Source organism: Parasteatoda tepidariorum, chromosome 3 (assembly GCF_982258835.1).
Source record: "Parasteatoda tepidariorum strain Cologne lab strain chromosome 3, Ptep-v5.0, whole genome shotgun sequence".
In the NCBI taxonomy this organism is placed as follows: domain Eukaryota; kingdom Metazoa; phylum Arthropoda; class Arachnida; order Araneae; family Theridiidae; genus Parasteatoda; species Parasteatoda tepidariorum.
The window spans coordinates 121,261,583-121,277,937 of record NC_141757.1 but is presented as its reverse complement, the minus strand read 5'-3'; the positions used below and the strand labels follow the sequence as shown (position 1 = coordinate 121,277,937).

Here is a 16,355-nt window from a genome sequence, read left to right as displayed (position 1 = left end):
CAGAGGAGACATTTAAAGCTATAGTCCACTTAGAAAGTGTTATAGACAAACTTTCTTACGCATCTCTAAAGCAAACAACAATTGAATCTTTTTTTAATTGAAAATGTAAAAAGTGTTTTTAAAATAAATATGGAATAGTAAATAAGGTATGTAAAGAGCATTTTTCTTTATACTACCATCGATAACATGCGATTTTCGATAATTCGAATTTTCGATACCTCGAATTTTTTCTCTTCTTCCTCCAAGTTCGAGATATCGGGGTTTGACTGTATATATATATATATATATATATATATATATATATATATATATATATAAACACAAATTAACATCAAAAACATGAATAAAATAAAAATAAAAAACTAAATGGTAGAGAAACAAGAATGGTAAAGGCAAATAGTCGTTGTCAAGACACATCTAATTGCCATAAATAATGCGATATTTCTGAATAAAGAATAATTATCCTAAGATAAAAATTATTCTTTATATGTGTCGATATCGCAAAAACCTAATGTAGTAAAAAATCATGAAATAAAAGAAAAATGTAAAAGGAAATCAAACTTAGTAAGTTCAAAATGAAGATAAAACAAAGGAAAATTATAGACATATGAAAAAGGGGGGGGGGAAATAATAATGAGAAAAAAAATAACAAACAACTGATTAAAAAAAAAATATTTAAAAAAAGATCTTTTCTTTTTAATCAGCTGTTTGTTTGTTTTTTTTTTTCATTATTATTTCCCACCCACCCTTTCTCATATGCCAATAATTTTCCTTTGTTTTAGCTTCATTTTGAACTTAACTAATGAGTTCCGTTTACTTGCAGCTTATGCGCAATAAATGAAACTTATTGTTTTTCTTAACTTTCTTCGTGTTTTCTTGTATTTATTTATTTTGTTGTATGAGAAGTTTAAGTTCCATAAACAAGAGCTTTCCTCATTAACCAAATGATATATAAAAAATATTAAATATTTAGTAGAGAAGTAAGGAAACAAACAAGAATAAAGTAGTTCAAACAATAGGGATAAATAACAGTAGGTACCAGTTTGAAAAATGCAATAAAAAGGGGAGAGCTTGGCGGGGATACCAGGGTGCTGAAAATTAAAATAGAATAGATTTCCAAATATGGGAAGCAGTGGGAAAAATCATTAACTAAATCATTAGAATTTTTTAAAGTATGAAATGATTCTCGAAAAATCAAGATCGGTAAATGAATAGCAATATTGAATGATTTTAGCAGAAGAAAACTTCTACCTATGATTGGAATTCCAACTAGGAGCACAAATTATACTTTTGAATAGCTCTCTGTCCACCTAGAATTTTACTGCTATTAACGTACGTAGAGTTATGCAATTTAAAATCCTCATCATATATTTTATTTTTTATTCGGCATTAGTATTAATTTTTGAATACGAAGATTAAAACGAATTTTTTTCTTCAAATTAATGAGCGAATAATATTACATTTTAATTCATAAAAAATGTAGTATTATTTAGAAAAAAAGTATTATGCATGAAAATGTATTGTGCATATGGGGGTTAGTTCCATCGCCATGAATGCTTGTTTGTCCCAATACTTGATCCAGGACTTCCCTTGTCTTCTTGATTGGGTTTAAGATTACAAGGCTACTGAGTTGAACATCGTAAACCCAAAATAGTTAGCCTGTTCTAAGAAAATAATATGCATTGTTCCCACTTTTTTCTTATTTTTCGTATTATTAAATAACACGCGCTAAACAATTTCTATTGTTTGACAGGCCTGTTGAGGAATCATCAACTATAGAGATTTCGGAAACTGATATAAAATATGTAAAATTTCATATGCAGTCATTGATACTCGTAAACTCAAAATTGGGTAGGCTGTTTAACGCCGGTTATAAAATAAAATAAAAACAGTGTTCACAATTTTATTCTATTAAGTATAAACATTTCTAAAATAAGAATGACATATTTTCTTATATTATATGAAATTATAAAACAAAACTTAAAAATGTTTTATTTATTTCCCGAAAGCAAATCAAAGTGAAAAAGAAAATGAAGATATTCCAAATTTTATGCAGTTAATTGTTAAAATATTTTGAGATAGATCGTTTTAAAATTAGAAAACAAAAAGCATGACAGAATGATGACAAAGAAAAAAAAATTCGCATCTCCTTAAGTTCCAGGTGAAATAAAAACTTATCTCATGTTTAAATTTAGAACACAAAGCATAATTTTTGCTCCATTAAGAGAATTATTTGTCTTACTAAAAAATATGAGTTAAATCTCAAAAACTTTAAACATTTTTCGTCATTGACTCAACGAAAATATGCGGAATAACTTGAATTGAAAAAAGGAATAATTGATAGTTGCATTATTTAAAAGACCGGTTAAAAATGAATAATGTTATAAATTTTAAAAAAAATTAAGGTCTGAAAAAGGAAATAATTTTTCAGTGAAAATAAAACATGCATAGTTTGTTTCGAAATTTTAAAGACTCAACTGACACATTTTTTTAAAACTAAACAATAACAGAAAAGTACGAGGTTAAATGAGTATTTTAGTCATTCGAAGAAAAGTTCTGTTAAGTAATATTCAAGCATATGCTGAGAGTTGTAAAGAAGTTTATTTTGAGAATTTTCACTCAAATTTATTTTCTCACCTCATTTTGTTCCCAAACCATATAATAATTTTGCCGACAACACTAATGAAATCAGTGAGGTCTTAAGAATATTCCGAAGAAACAGTTGTTACTTAACAAAAAGTGTTTTTTTTTTTTCCTTTACTTCTTCCTGAAATGTCAACAATTTTCTATAAAGAGTCAATTTTCTTTAAGTGTCAACAATTTTCTTTAGCTACAAAATGTTTTGAGGCTTCTAATTGTTAAGCTTAAATCTGCCACAGCAGTAAAATATATCTTTAAATGCTTGAAAAAGGGAAATTAGAAGTGTATGTTAAATTTTAATGCAAAAACGTCAAATGTTTAACAGAAGCAAAAAAGTTTTAAAAAACTTGATGCAAATTTTGAAAATAAAATTACACATAACGAATATTTGAAGTGCTTTCATTTGTTTTAACCTTTTTTTCTAAGAGTTCCGTTTACGAAGTGCTCTGTAATCACTGCGTTTAAAATAAAGTTTAAAAGTCCAACAAAGCAATACTTACACAAGAGGTTAAAAAAAAGTGTAGAAAGTTCTAGTTTAGCGAATCGCTATAGAGCAAAGCGGGATTATTGAAAAAGGAAGTCTCACGGATCGTAAATAATTATTCAAGAGAAGTTTTAAAACAACAACAACAGAAACTAGCGAAATCTTTTGAGCATAGAAAGTAGGGTGAAATGTACAAAAACCTCTTGATGAACCATTCCGGAGTGTCAAAAAAATGTCTTTCAACTCCTTTCTATTTATCACTGGCTTCAAACAGGTATTGATGTTTGTATTCCATTTTCATATTTAATCTACTTTAATTCATGTAATAATTTTAACTATTTGAATGTATAAAATCCGTTTGATCATTGTATGTATCAACTCTGTACATGAACGGTAGTGATTACAGTAAATGCATCCTATTATAGGATTCAGAAACGTTAGCAAGGGTTTGAGGAACGTGTACTTTTCGGTATGAAGCGCTCGCTGCACAATGAGATGAAACCAAGGTTCGAATCTCAGCGATGTCTGGGGGTTTCTGCTTTGATGCTGCAGTGCTGACGTGAAAGTGGTGGTTGACCGATAATGGATTCGAATCCCTTCTCCGTGGGACGTCGTCTACCTCTTAATATAACGGATAGTTGCATCAATAAGTCCTTCATGAAGGCTAATTTGCCCTAATGTTTGAAGCCCCTTGTCTTCTGGGTTGAGTTCGAAATTACAAACATTGATAGTCATAAACTCGAAAATTAGCCAGCTGTTCAACACCGTTTATAAAATAAAATAAAATTATTACAGTTTGCTATTTTTTTCTATGGAAGAGTAGATAAATGGGAGAAAGAAAGAAAAAAAGAGATGGGACAAAATTCCGTAGAAAACTCTGTTTTAAAATTGTTTCTTTGAAATGTTTTTCAAAAGTAAAGCGACTACTTTTAGTGTTCCGTTGGCTGTTTCTTACAGAAACATACGTCAATAAAAAAACAAGGTTTGAAACGAAACATGATACAATAACAGCAAAAGTAATGTTTTTTCTTTTTTTTTCGTAGGAGAGAAATTTTCTCGAAGTAAAGTTACGAAACTAGCTGCTCGGAGATACAATTTATTATTATTATTGTTGTTGTTGCTGTTTAACCATGGAAATAGATAAATTTGATCAAATAAAGTACTTTCATCGAATCGTTTTAATAATTTTTATTGGTAAGTAAAATTTTTTATTTCATTCTTAATTCTATTTTTAATTATGAGATATAATACGCTTAACTTTCGTCTCCAAAGACATGTTATTTATTATAAAATTAGAGGATAGCAGTTTGGAAGTGATTATTTTCTATTTAAGCCCTTTTTTAATCATTACTGTTTGTATTTAACAGTAAATTATAAATTTCGATAAATATAAGTGATAAAATATAAATTAATAAATAAATAGAATTGATGAAACTTAAATATGGGGGGGGGGAGATATATCATCCTATTAGTTGAATATTGCATAAATGACGCAATTTGAAAACTATTTTAAAATGTGTTTAGTCTATTACATTGTTGTTAAAATTACCTGTTTGGATTACATTTCATATTTTCTTCGTTTTTTTTCTTTTTCATTATTTTCTTTTCATTATTTCCTTTTTTTGCAGGAAGAGTTTCCTTAGACATGTTGTAAGACTTCTACTGACTTTTGAGAATTTTTAAAAATTATTTCCTTTTAACTTCTCGAGCAAAAAAAAGTAACACTTATTGAAAACTCTTGTAATTATTCATGTTTTAGTTCTATGTTTGTAATTTCCATATACGGTTATGCAATTATTCAATGCGCACACAATAAAATAACTGTCTGAAAAATAGGTCGAATTCACATTCTCCTTTAAGAGAACACTATAATGAGAGTACGTCGATAACACTATAATCATCGATAAGCTGATGTTAGGATTTTCTTATTTAAGTGTTACATAACAATAGATTTCGAGATTTTTTTAGTATATTAATAAAATTCAATTTAGAAAAATTCAAAAATATTCTTTGTAATTTAATTTAGTTTGATAAATTTTAAATCAAGGCAGACCATTTTCTGCCCTGCATGTACTTCTAATTCCGGCGTTTTAGGGCATGGTCGGTATGCTGGAAAAATATGGCGCTCGTAACGAAAGCGTTAAAATTTAAATTATAGAAAATGTGATTTTTTGTAAGATTAGAATAGACTATAAAGTTTTGAATGCTAAAAAAAATTCATAACTTCAACAGACAAACAAATTATGGCTGGTTTACTTACACAATAAGAAAGTTTGGTGTATAGTTATTAATTAATATTATTATTAATATTAACAATAATTATATTAATATTATTTATATTAATATTATCTATATTAATATTAATTATAATATATTAATAAATTATGTTATATTATTATTATTATTTATTAATATTATTAATCACAGATCTGTAGTCATCGTGCAAACAATTGTGCGAAATTTATAAAATAACAATTGCTTATAAAAATGAGTGCAATTGTTTTTTAAACAAAATGGTTTTGCAATGAAGCCAAAATTTGATTTACCATGAATTGATTCTTAATATGCAGGAAAATGTGTTTTGTCTGTAAACAAACAAACAAAAAAGGAAGAAATAAATAAATACAACTATAACAGTGAAAAAGCAAATAATGTATGCACTATAAAAATTGTAGTTTACCTCAACACCAAGAATGGTGGCAACTACACACCAAAATTTATATTTTGAAAACAGCATATGAAGCATCATGGTTTACACTAATTCTTCAAAAAATTAATTCTTAAAAAAAATTTAAGAAATAAATTATAAAAACTTAAATAATTAAAATAATTATGATAAAATTAAAACCAAAAAAAAGAGGATTTTATTTTTAAAGTATTAGCTAAGCAAAGCACATGAATAATCTTATAATAACTAACAAGTAAAAGCTGCATCAGCAAAATATTTTTCTTTTTAAATGTATGCATATAACAAAAACAAAAAAATGAAAGGAATCTATTTCAGCATGTTGTGCAGCTCAAACGGAAGACGAAGGTTTTCGGATGGATTCTACAGAAAAAATGCAAGCAGTGAAAGATAAAATATTTAAGGATTATGATAAATCGATCAGACCAACAATAGATGAATTCCAAGAAAAATTCAACGTTACACAAGTGTATATCACTTTTATTCCTATATATGTTAACGACGTGGTAAGTATTAAATAATATGTAAATTACAGAACTTTTAAAAAAATGATTCGAGAATTTAGGAAGGAAAAAAAATGCGCAAAAACAACTCACAAACAAAATTTTTATTTTGAGTGAAAAATTGAAATGGGATAACAATGAATAGTAATTTAATAATTATGAATAATAATGGAATAATAATCAAATAATGATGCATATTAATGCAATAATAACGGATCTCGAACTGACAAAATAGGGCATGCTGAAAGATTAAATCTTTTTCCTATTGACCTTGTGTGATTTTGTAAAAATAATAGTTTGACCTGCAAGTTCCACAATTACTGATTTCGAATTTATTCTCGTACTCATTTGATTTGATAACCATCGTTGAACAGCCGACCCAATTTCGGGTTTACGACTACAAATGTTCAGCTCTGTAGCCTTGTAATTTTGAACCCAATCCAGAAGACAAGGGAACTCCTGGATCAAGTATTTTCAGAAATTTGCCTTCGAGGAGGACTTTTTGATGGAACTAACCCCCATTTGCGTTACATGGTGAGGGAAACCTCAAAACCCACCCACGATTATCCTGACAGCAGGGGGACTCTAATCCATAATCCGTCAGCAGCTGAGGATATTTTACAGCACTATGATCGTTGCGGTGTGGAATTCGTATCGAGCAGTCATCCCTGAGATTCAGACCCGGTACACTTCATTGAAAGGAGAACCCTCTATCCCCTGAGCCACCACGTCTGAGAGAAGGCTTTACTTACATAAAGTAACTCGCATTCATTTTATATCGAACGTTTACGTTCCGATGAGGAGAAAAAAATATTCTCAGTGGTAAACGGATTATGGGTAAGAATAGTCTTGCAATCAGGCTATCCATGGGAGGCTTTCGTGGTTTTCCTCTCCATGTAACGCAAATGCGGGTTAGTTCCATCAAAAAGTCCTCCACGAAAGCAAATTTCTGAAAATACTTGATCCGGGAATTCCCTTGTCTTCTGGATTGGGTTCAAAATTACAAAGCTATGGAGCTGAACAATGTTGATCGTAAACCCGAGAAATTGGATTGGTTATTCAACGACAGTTGCTGAATAAAATAACATAAAGTGCTTCTAAATTTACAATCCGAAAGAATCTGTTTATGAGATTCTTACCAGATTCTGGAGCTTTTATATCGCATGCATTGAAAAATTCTTACCGGTGATTCCAAAATTTTATCCTGTTATTTAGATTTTAACCTGATGGTAAATCTTTATCGCGTCCGACTTTTATTGTGAGATTCTCAGCTCTGAATCCGGAGCTTTTTTTCCGCATCCATCTTGTAAGGTTCTCAGTTCTGCTTCCTTTATGAGACCACTTTACTTTTATACCATACCACTGCGGTTTATAATATGATTTTATTGCAATTTCGTCATCACTAACGCAAGCTTAGAAATTAAACAATTTTTAAATTTGCTTAAATAAAATATCGAATGAGTGATGGTATGACAACAAGAAATTTCCTTTGGCGATCTTGGGCGCACGAATTTTTTCCTTTGTGTGTGTTTGGAACGTTCTAATCAACATTCTTTATTCATGGAACTGCTAAAGTTCCAACAAGCAAAATTCAGTTAATTTGCTATTTTCTCCTTGCTATACTTTGTGATCCACTCTCCGGTTGACAATTAGAGATACTATAATAAATAATCCTTCTTTTAATAACCTTAATTCAATTTATAATTCATTAACTTATATTTTGTTTTCCTTAAACTAAGTTACGATTTGTTTTAATATTATAAACACAAAAAAACTTGAAGGGCTTAAGTGCACCTATCAAGTGATTATAAATTTTCTAAACAAGTTTTTAACGCATTCTTTACTTGAAAAATAGAATTGTTCTTGATAAGTCTAAGAGCTGAACACGCATTATTGTAATCCTCCCCTATGTGGTAAATAGTGTGAAAAACATCATAAACCTATTTTTTTCTTCTTAATTTCATTTCCTCTCCTCGTCAATTTATTAATCTGCACTTAGAATCATCCTCCTTTAAATGTAAAATTAAAAAATATATATATTTAGAGTAATATCAATCAGCCGTTCCATTTTTTTAGAAAGACGATAATGTATAATTTATTTTATTGCATAAACAGTCATACTTTTTTTCAATAGCATTCCATTCATACTTTTTCGAGATTTCAAATAAATAAATAAATAAATAAATAAATAAAAATACTGACAAATTAAAAATGTTTTTTTCCCCCTTTTTTTACAGAAACTATTTTTTAATCAGTTTTATTTTGTTAAATAAACTAAATTTGAATAAAATTTATTGCTTATTTTACTTTTTCACAGGATGAAGAAAAAGGGTTATTGGTTTTTGATTCAATGGTATGGATGGTAAGTTGTATACAAGAGGATGCTCTTATCGACCGACTTTATGCTCTTTTTACATAGAAAAGACGTCTCAAAGTCACGTGGTTTTCCCAGTCTCCACACTTTTCCTTACTCTTTTGCAATGGTTTCGGGAAATCTCGCTTTCTTTCCTACGGAAGTACATTCCCGTAAGAAGTTGAAACATAGTTGCGTGGGGAAAGAGCAAGATTTTGAGAAACAATGGCAACTGAGTGGGAAAGGGTGATGAGTTAGGAAATCGCTTAAACTTGGCACGCGTATTTATTTACCAAAAGTATTGATCTGTTGCACATAAAATAACCTGTGGTGTTTAGAGTTCCATAATCGGTAATACACTGGGCGAAATGTAAAACAAAGATGTCGTACATGCGCAACAGTGCATATGGTTTCAATTTTAAAAAAAAGTACCAAATGTCATTGATAGGGAAAAAAATAGTGATTCAAGCATTGTATGTTATAAATAAATACATATTTGCGTACTGAAATAGTAAAAAAGTGCTGAAATTTTCTCTTTTGAGCTATTCAATACTAATTCCTTTAAATTGAAAGCGCAAAATCTATTGAGCATGGACGCCTTTTTTTTTATTCTCTGTTCATAACATTAAAAAATTGAAGACGCAATATTTAAATTATAGGTATGAATTTAATATTTAAATGAGTAAAAAGATAAAAATATAATCAAACGTAGTTTAATCAGATCAACGGAGGGTTTAAAATCATCTTAAATTAGTTCATTTGAGGATGAAGCTGAAAGGGAGTTCGTAACAAAGCAGAAAACATTTCAATACCAACTTGGCAAATAAACAGGTTTTTGATGGTTGATTTTTTGCTCTTCATTATTGATTGGTCAGAATCTAACAGCGCTTTTAGTCAAATATTTATTTGCAAGACTATATATAAACATTTTTGAAGTATTAATTAGACTACGTAATGCATAATTAAGTCCCATTTGCCACTCTTTATATAAACAGTTTGTACAAAGATTCCAAAAATCATTCCTCAACATTTTAAAATTTATTCGTACCATTTGATTAGGCTGTTTAAAAAAAATCAATTAGAAAAATATTTCTTTAATCAGTCCCGCAGTGGACTGATCGTTAAGTCACGGTTCCCAGCAGATCACCGAAGTCAAGCATCACTGACTGCGGTCAGTGTGCGGGTGGGTGACCACTTGGATCAGTCTGCGTAGGGACCGAGGGTGTGCGGTGTCGGTCCTCGTTAAACTGTGCTACCGTGAAGTGCTCGACTTCGCGCGCAGGTCGTCGGGCTACCGAAGCGGGGGTGCCATCCCCTCCGCAGAGGATCAAAATTGCGATGGCATGTCTTCGGATCATCCTCCGGGATGTTTCCCAGACCGTCGCCAATAGCCCATTGTGCAGCTCTAGTGCGACGTAAATTAACAACAACAACATTTCTTCAATCATTTTTATGTTAGTGAAAATTAATCAAAATTTCTAGATATTAATTTGACTTATAGAAATGAAAAGTTCAAGAGATTATTATTTGATTTGGAAAGAAATACACGGAAATTTCAACTTACCTGACGCATCGTGGATCGATTTAGCAATTTCAAAGAAACATTTAAAGCAGTCCATTTCATTAAATTTTTATACTTCTTAAAATCTTTTAAACTAATTTTTTATTCTCTTTCAAATCAAAAATGCTTTTGCTAATTATTTCAATCATATTTTTTAAAGTTAGTATTTTTTACTAAATTTCTTTTAATAAAAAATTCCCAAATTATATATTAAGGGCAGTCAATACAGAACATCCTGCATTTTTTTAAAAAAAATAATTTATAAGACTGTGTGAAGTATGCTTTCCACCAACTACATTAATTATTAAATGTCGATGGGAAGCCGTTTTACTACATCTTCTAATAACTTCAGAGGGAAAAAAAAGATTCTGGAATTGGTTCACATATACATGGGTAACAGTTAAGTTTAGAATTCGATCAAAAAGAGACGCCAAGTCTTGTGTTTTATGCTTCATTCGACTCTTACGTTCGTTCATTCATAAACAAAGAATTTATAAATTTGGTTATTTACAAGTACAGAAATTCAAGTTTAGGGTCAATTCTTTTACAGTAGATAAAATTTTGAAAATTCTCCCACTTTCCCACCAAAAAGAGTTTCATTAAAATCAAATTCATTTCAGGTAACAAGCTAATTGAATTTTTATTTTTTGAACCAATCTTAAATTCAAAAATATTTTAATATAACATTAACATAACATTAGCATAACATAACATGGCCCTATAATGAGTTAACTAACATGTCATTGGTGAGATGAAATGAGATGTTCAACATCTCATTTGTGGCATGTTAGCAAGCTCTATTTTAAAAGCTTTGTTGATTTCAATTTCATTAAAAAAAATTGATCGAAAAGTTTTTCATGGAGTTCTATTTCTTTTTTTCTTTTTTTTTTTACTGCACATGTATTTTATTTTAGTCTTGGCTAGACGTACGATTACAATGGAATGATACTTTTTACAATGATCATCTACAGATACCAAAAGATATGCTTTGGGTACCTGATATCTCTGTTCTAAACAGGTATGTAAAACTTTTCCTAAATTTCGGCTGAATATAAATTTTTTTAATATTTTATATCAGCATCCGAAATCCCTACATTGTAAAAGACCTCACAACTGGTCACCCAATCGAACTGAACTGTCATTGAAAAGGACGGGGGTTTGATCCCCACCCACCCAGTTTCAGGATACCAGCTTGTCTGGAAAGTGCAATACTGACCACATTCTCACAATTATGCCGTGTTGATCTCAAAATTGCAGAGCTTTAACCTCCATGACCCCCCTGTCCTACAGCGGGCTGTTGAGGGAATAAAAGTATGCATTTTAAGTATTGAAAACAATTTTTTACTGATTATGCATTTTTTGAATAATATAAATAATATATTAACAACTATGTTATCCCTTTTTTATACTTTTTTTATCCTTAAAAGATCTGTGTTCTTTTTTTAAATCTAGTCTGAGCTCCGCAGTGGATGCCACATATGATGTCCCACTTCAAGTCTACCCTTATGGCTACGTATACTGGATACCGAAATTGAAGACAATCACTTCATGCACTTCATTAACCCAAACAGAATACCCCAATGATATATTAATATGCACAATAGAATTAGGATCTTGGAGCATAGATGGATGGACTGTCATGCTAAACCAAGGACATCAAATGTATTTAGAGCATTTTGAGAATATTCATCAAGGGTAAAAATGTTCCTGTGATTTTTCATTCTACTTAATAATAATAAAAATTTTGAAAAAACAGTCTACTAATGTTTCTCTTTTTGTTATAAAATCGTAGGAGTAGCTGTCGCCTTTGTTGTCATGGGTGTTCAACATAACATTACATTTTGCTCTGTTGCACAAAAGCTATAAGACTATATTTGAAGTTACAATAATGTATAGAAATATAAAAAGGGAAGGTGGTGGAATAAGAAATAATATTCGAAAATTATTATCTGTAAAACTTGTAATAAATAATAACCTGAGGAACAGTCTGCATCCTACTGAATTGGAACTGTAGAGTTAAAATTCACGTGTTGAAAGGGCTATTTTTGTTTTTGAGCTTAACATGATTTTTAAGGACATTCCAATTGGATCGTAAGTTATTCCAATTGTAAGTGCTTCCTTTTTCCTTTTTTTGCTTTAAAAATGTTCTATAAGATAATCGTTATATACTGTTAAAGAGTAAACTTCGCTCCTCATTAATTACTTCTTATTGTATTGCATATTCTGTGTCCTAAGTTAAAATATTTCTTTTCTAATTGATTATTTTCAAATAATTTTTTTAAATATGGGTATCCGTTCAGTTTGTTACGATTAACATATGTGCTTACATAAAATTACAATAATTACACATTTTATAAGCAAAATGGTCTTTTTTTATCGACTTTTAAGAAGAAAAAAACGATGAAGAATAAAAAGCAACGACGGGAGTTGGTCAGTATTTTTACAGTTATAGTTTTTTACTATATATTTAACTCTAAGTCTCGAGAGGTTATTGCTAAAACTCTATTATGATTTATCTTTTATGTACTTTTAGCATTTTTATTTTAAGGTACTCTTACTTATTAATTTTAGATGGGAGCTTTTAGTCTCAGAAATTGAAATGACGAACGAGACTTGGTATTATGAATGTTGCATTTCACCATACGTGAGCCTGACCTACCACCTTCCCCTGAAGCGCCGACCATTGCCACAAATTGAAGCTACCAGAATACCGTGCATTCTAATAATGATTCTTACTCTAGCTACATACTGGTTGCCAAATCAACACAATATGAAATATATTTTGAATCCTCTTCTGTTTACAGTCCTGAGTGTTCTTTTGGTGTACGTCATCAGCAGTACTAGAAATCCTTTGGGAGTCTTGCGTGGAGGTAACCTTAACAACCATTTTGTATAGAAATATACTAAAAAAAACGATTTGTGACCAAAAAAAATTCATAACGTAAGTCATTGAGTGTAAAACGGGAGAAGGATTTATCAGTTTTTTAGAATTGGGTGCTTGTAACTCGAGAAGAAGTAAAGTGATTCTGCCTAACAATGTGATTTGAATAAGTTTTAATTGTTGCCTGTGAGCGGCACCAAGCGTGTATATCAAACCTGATTGATTCGCTTCTGAATTGACAAAACGCTAAATTAACATTCGGAAATTTGCCTTCGTCGGCTTTTTGATGGAACTAATCAACACTTGCGTCACACGGAGAGAAAAATCACGAAGACCTCATACGGTTAGCCTGAGAGCAAGGGGACTCTAACCCATGATCCGTCTACCATTGAAGATATTTTACATCAGCACTGTGGTCGGTGCGAGTAGTGTGAGGAATTTGTTTCGACCAGCCAGCGCTGGAAATCGAACTCAAATCACCTAATTGGGAAGCGAGAGTTCTATCCCCTGAGCTGTGAAAATGCTTTACTTACATAATTAAATCATTATAAGATTGTGCATGAACATATAACATATAGGTTAAATGTCGTCCGTGTTTTAATGCACTCATTAGTCTCCGCACTTCTTAGTCGCTAGTGACCATTTTGTATAAATGTAGATGGAAATCACTGATTTTGATATCCTCCTTCAATGCATGGGTGAATCCTAATCCGATCCCAATGCATGGCCCTTGGCATAAACCTTAGACCTAAAATAGGTTCTTTAAAAACGCCTGCGTCTTTAAATCATGTGATATGTCGGGCAATTTTAATCCTCAAAATGAGAAATTACATGACCATAGAAAGATTCAACATTGCTCAACGATGAAAATGCATAATTCTTTCGTAGCATCATTTTTAAAGGCCCTTAACTGTTAGATATCCTGTTGAATCCTCTTCTTTGGCAGCATATTTTGCATTAAAAAAACCTCTTGCGTGAATTGTGATGCATCTTACACACGAGTCGGGGTTTTTTTTTTTTAAAAAATGAATAGCTTATTGTTGTTGGATTAAAAAAAAACTTTGAACAAGAACCATTTTTTATTGTTCTTACTTCTTAAATATTATGTTCATTTTTATAGTTTCATTTCTGCAGTCGACGATGTATATTGGAATCATAACAGTTCTTCTACAAGTTTTCGTAGTTCATAAAGTTGCAACTTGGTCGACAACATCCAATCCACCAATAACTGTTATTGAAATCTTAACGGGTCGACTAGGAAAATATCTGTTATTGAGATCTCCATTTTCGGAAGATAAAGTGATCCTCGATCAAATGAAGCTTAACGAAGATTTCACAACTACGGAAAGGATTTCAATTAAAGAAGAATGGATTTTGTTGGCAACAGCATTGGATCGAATATTTTTTTCAATAATGTCAATAGTTACTCTCTCTGTACACCATTTATGAAATATGATAATTTTCTTTAGCGTTTTTATGTAAATGAGAAAAATTAAACAATGTACTCATATGTCCAAAATTAGATGCTTATTTTAAAATCATGTGAAAGTAAAGAAAGTGTTAATATTGAAACAGATAGGAATAAAGCTAAACGGCATGAAAAGTATGTAAACAGAATTCGACTCTGTACTAAAAAAACTTCATTTTCATAATACAGCTAAAGGAGAAAAACATAGACATGCGGGAGAAAATTGCAAACAAGTTACAAATAGAGAAGAAAAAAAAGGAATACTCTAATAGGGTATGGAAATGGACTTGAAAAAGATAATCAAACAAAAGAACGGAGATAGGAAAAATGACTGCAAGTAAAAGTGGAGTACTTAACTCCCTTCTTTTATTTGATTACCTTATTTCTGAAATCTTGTTTTATGTTGTTGTTTTTTTAAGTTGAAAGTCTGAAATTTTGCTTTCGATCAGTTTAAAAACAAAAATCCTTCTTAGTATCAAAACACTGAATAAAAGAATGAAACACGTATATGTATGTGAAAATTATAAACAAGTTACAACAAAGAAATGAGCTTGAACTAGATAATAAAACATATTAAAGGAGATAAGAAAAATAACTAAGAGGAAAAGGAGTATTCTGCTTATCTCCCTTCTTATTCTCTCTTCTTATGTTTGATTACTTAACTTTTATAAATCTTGTTCCCATACAACATAGAAATTATTCTACTGAAACCGAACACAGGTTGGTAAAGAAAACACTGAATTCGAAATTTAATCTTCAGTTTATACCAAATTGAAACAAGATAAGAAGGGAGTGATAAATAAACTATAAATAAACAAAATATTCCGTAATCACCACCGTTATTGCGTATTTCAAAATTCTTATTAAAAAAAAAGTATATATATATATATATATATATATATATATATATATATATATATATATATATATATATATATATATATATATATATATATATATATATATATATATATATATATATATATATATATATATATATATGTAGTGAAGCATACTTGCTTTACTACATATGCAGTTCATGTACTTTTTCTAGATTGATGAGAGAACTAAAATTAGAAAGAAACAAAGTGTTATATTTTTATATTTTTCATCGACACAGGTTCAGAAACGGTATAAAAACTTTTGTTTGAGGGAATAAATCCTCATCTTCAGCCATTCGGTTAATGAACCTCTGTTCTTTCAACTCTATGATGCAGGTTGAAACCCCTTTTCAGCTTACAAGACAAATTTTTCTTTCTCACCACTGCTGCCAACATTCGGAGACAAATACAACTTTCTATTTCCTGTCCTCTAAATTCTCCGACTAATAAAAACCAGTCAGCTTGACATCTATTTTTGTCTCGAATTTGAACCGTCTGAACCAATTTTTATTTGACAGTGAGTTATTAGAATTAAAAAAAAACTTCAGAAACAAAAAGCGAGAAATTCTTTTTTATAGCTCTGCAGAAAAACTGTAGCAAAATTTTTTTTTGTTGCTTTTAACCTTTTATAACGTTGATTTAAATAAAAACAAAATTCGACATTAAAATCAGTATTGATGCAAATAATAGCATTTTTTAATACAAATTGATCCAGCAGAATTTATAAATCCCATTGTACCATAGTTTCACAAACCGTTAAGCCAAAACGTTTTTTGAAAAACGTTCTGCAGCGGAATATATCAGGCTTGACAGCCTCATAGGTTCATAAAAAAATGATAACTTGCATTTAAGAATATTGTGAATATTTTTTTCCGATAACATTCCTTCAATAAATGCA

The 16,355-nt window shown here is 30.2% G+C and overlaps 2 protein-coding genes across 2 annotated transcripts in view; one reads left to right on the top strand and one right to left on the bottom strand.

The window, feature by feature from the left end:
* LOC107455789 (FH1/FH2 domain-containing protein 3) overlaps positions 1-16,355 on the bottom strand; it is a 148,733-nt gene that overhangs the window by 91,265 nt on the left and 41,113 nt on the right. The gene's annotated exons all lie outside the window — the stretch shown is intronic.
* On the top strand, positions 4,080-14,627 carry LOC107455794 (acetylcholine receptor subunit alpha-1-A-like). The gene is made up of 7 exons (XM_016073504.5): positions 4,080-4,318; positions 6,129-6,316; positions 8,631-8,675; positions 11,142-11,245; positions 11,680-11,922; positions 12,799-13,097; positions 14,229-14,627. Exons 1-7 carry the CDS (start codon positions 4,255-4,257, stop codon positions 14,555-14,557), a joined length of 1,272 nt encoding a protein of 423 aa, XP_015928990.2. The 5' UTR covers positions 4,080-4,254; the 3' UTR covers positions 14,558-14,627.

Coding starts and splice junctions, on each gene's coding strand:
- LOC107455794 (XM_016073504.5), top strand. CDS start 4,255: ATGGAAATAGATAAATTTGATCAAATAAAGTACTTTCATCGAATCGTT. Junction 11,246..11,679: donor GATATCTCTGTTCTAAACAG/GTATGTAAAACT, acceptor TTTTAAATCTAG/TCTGAGCTCCGCAGTGGATG. Junction 11,923..12,798: donor TTTGAGAATATTCATCAAGG/GTAAAAATGTTC, acceptor TATTAATTTTAG/ATGGGAGCTTTTAGTCTCAG.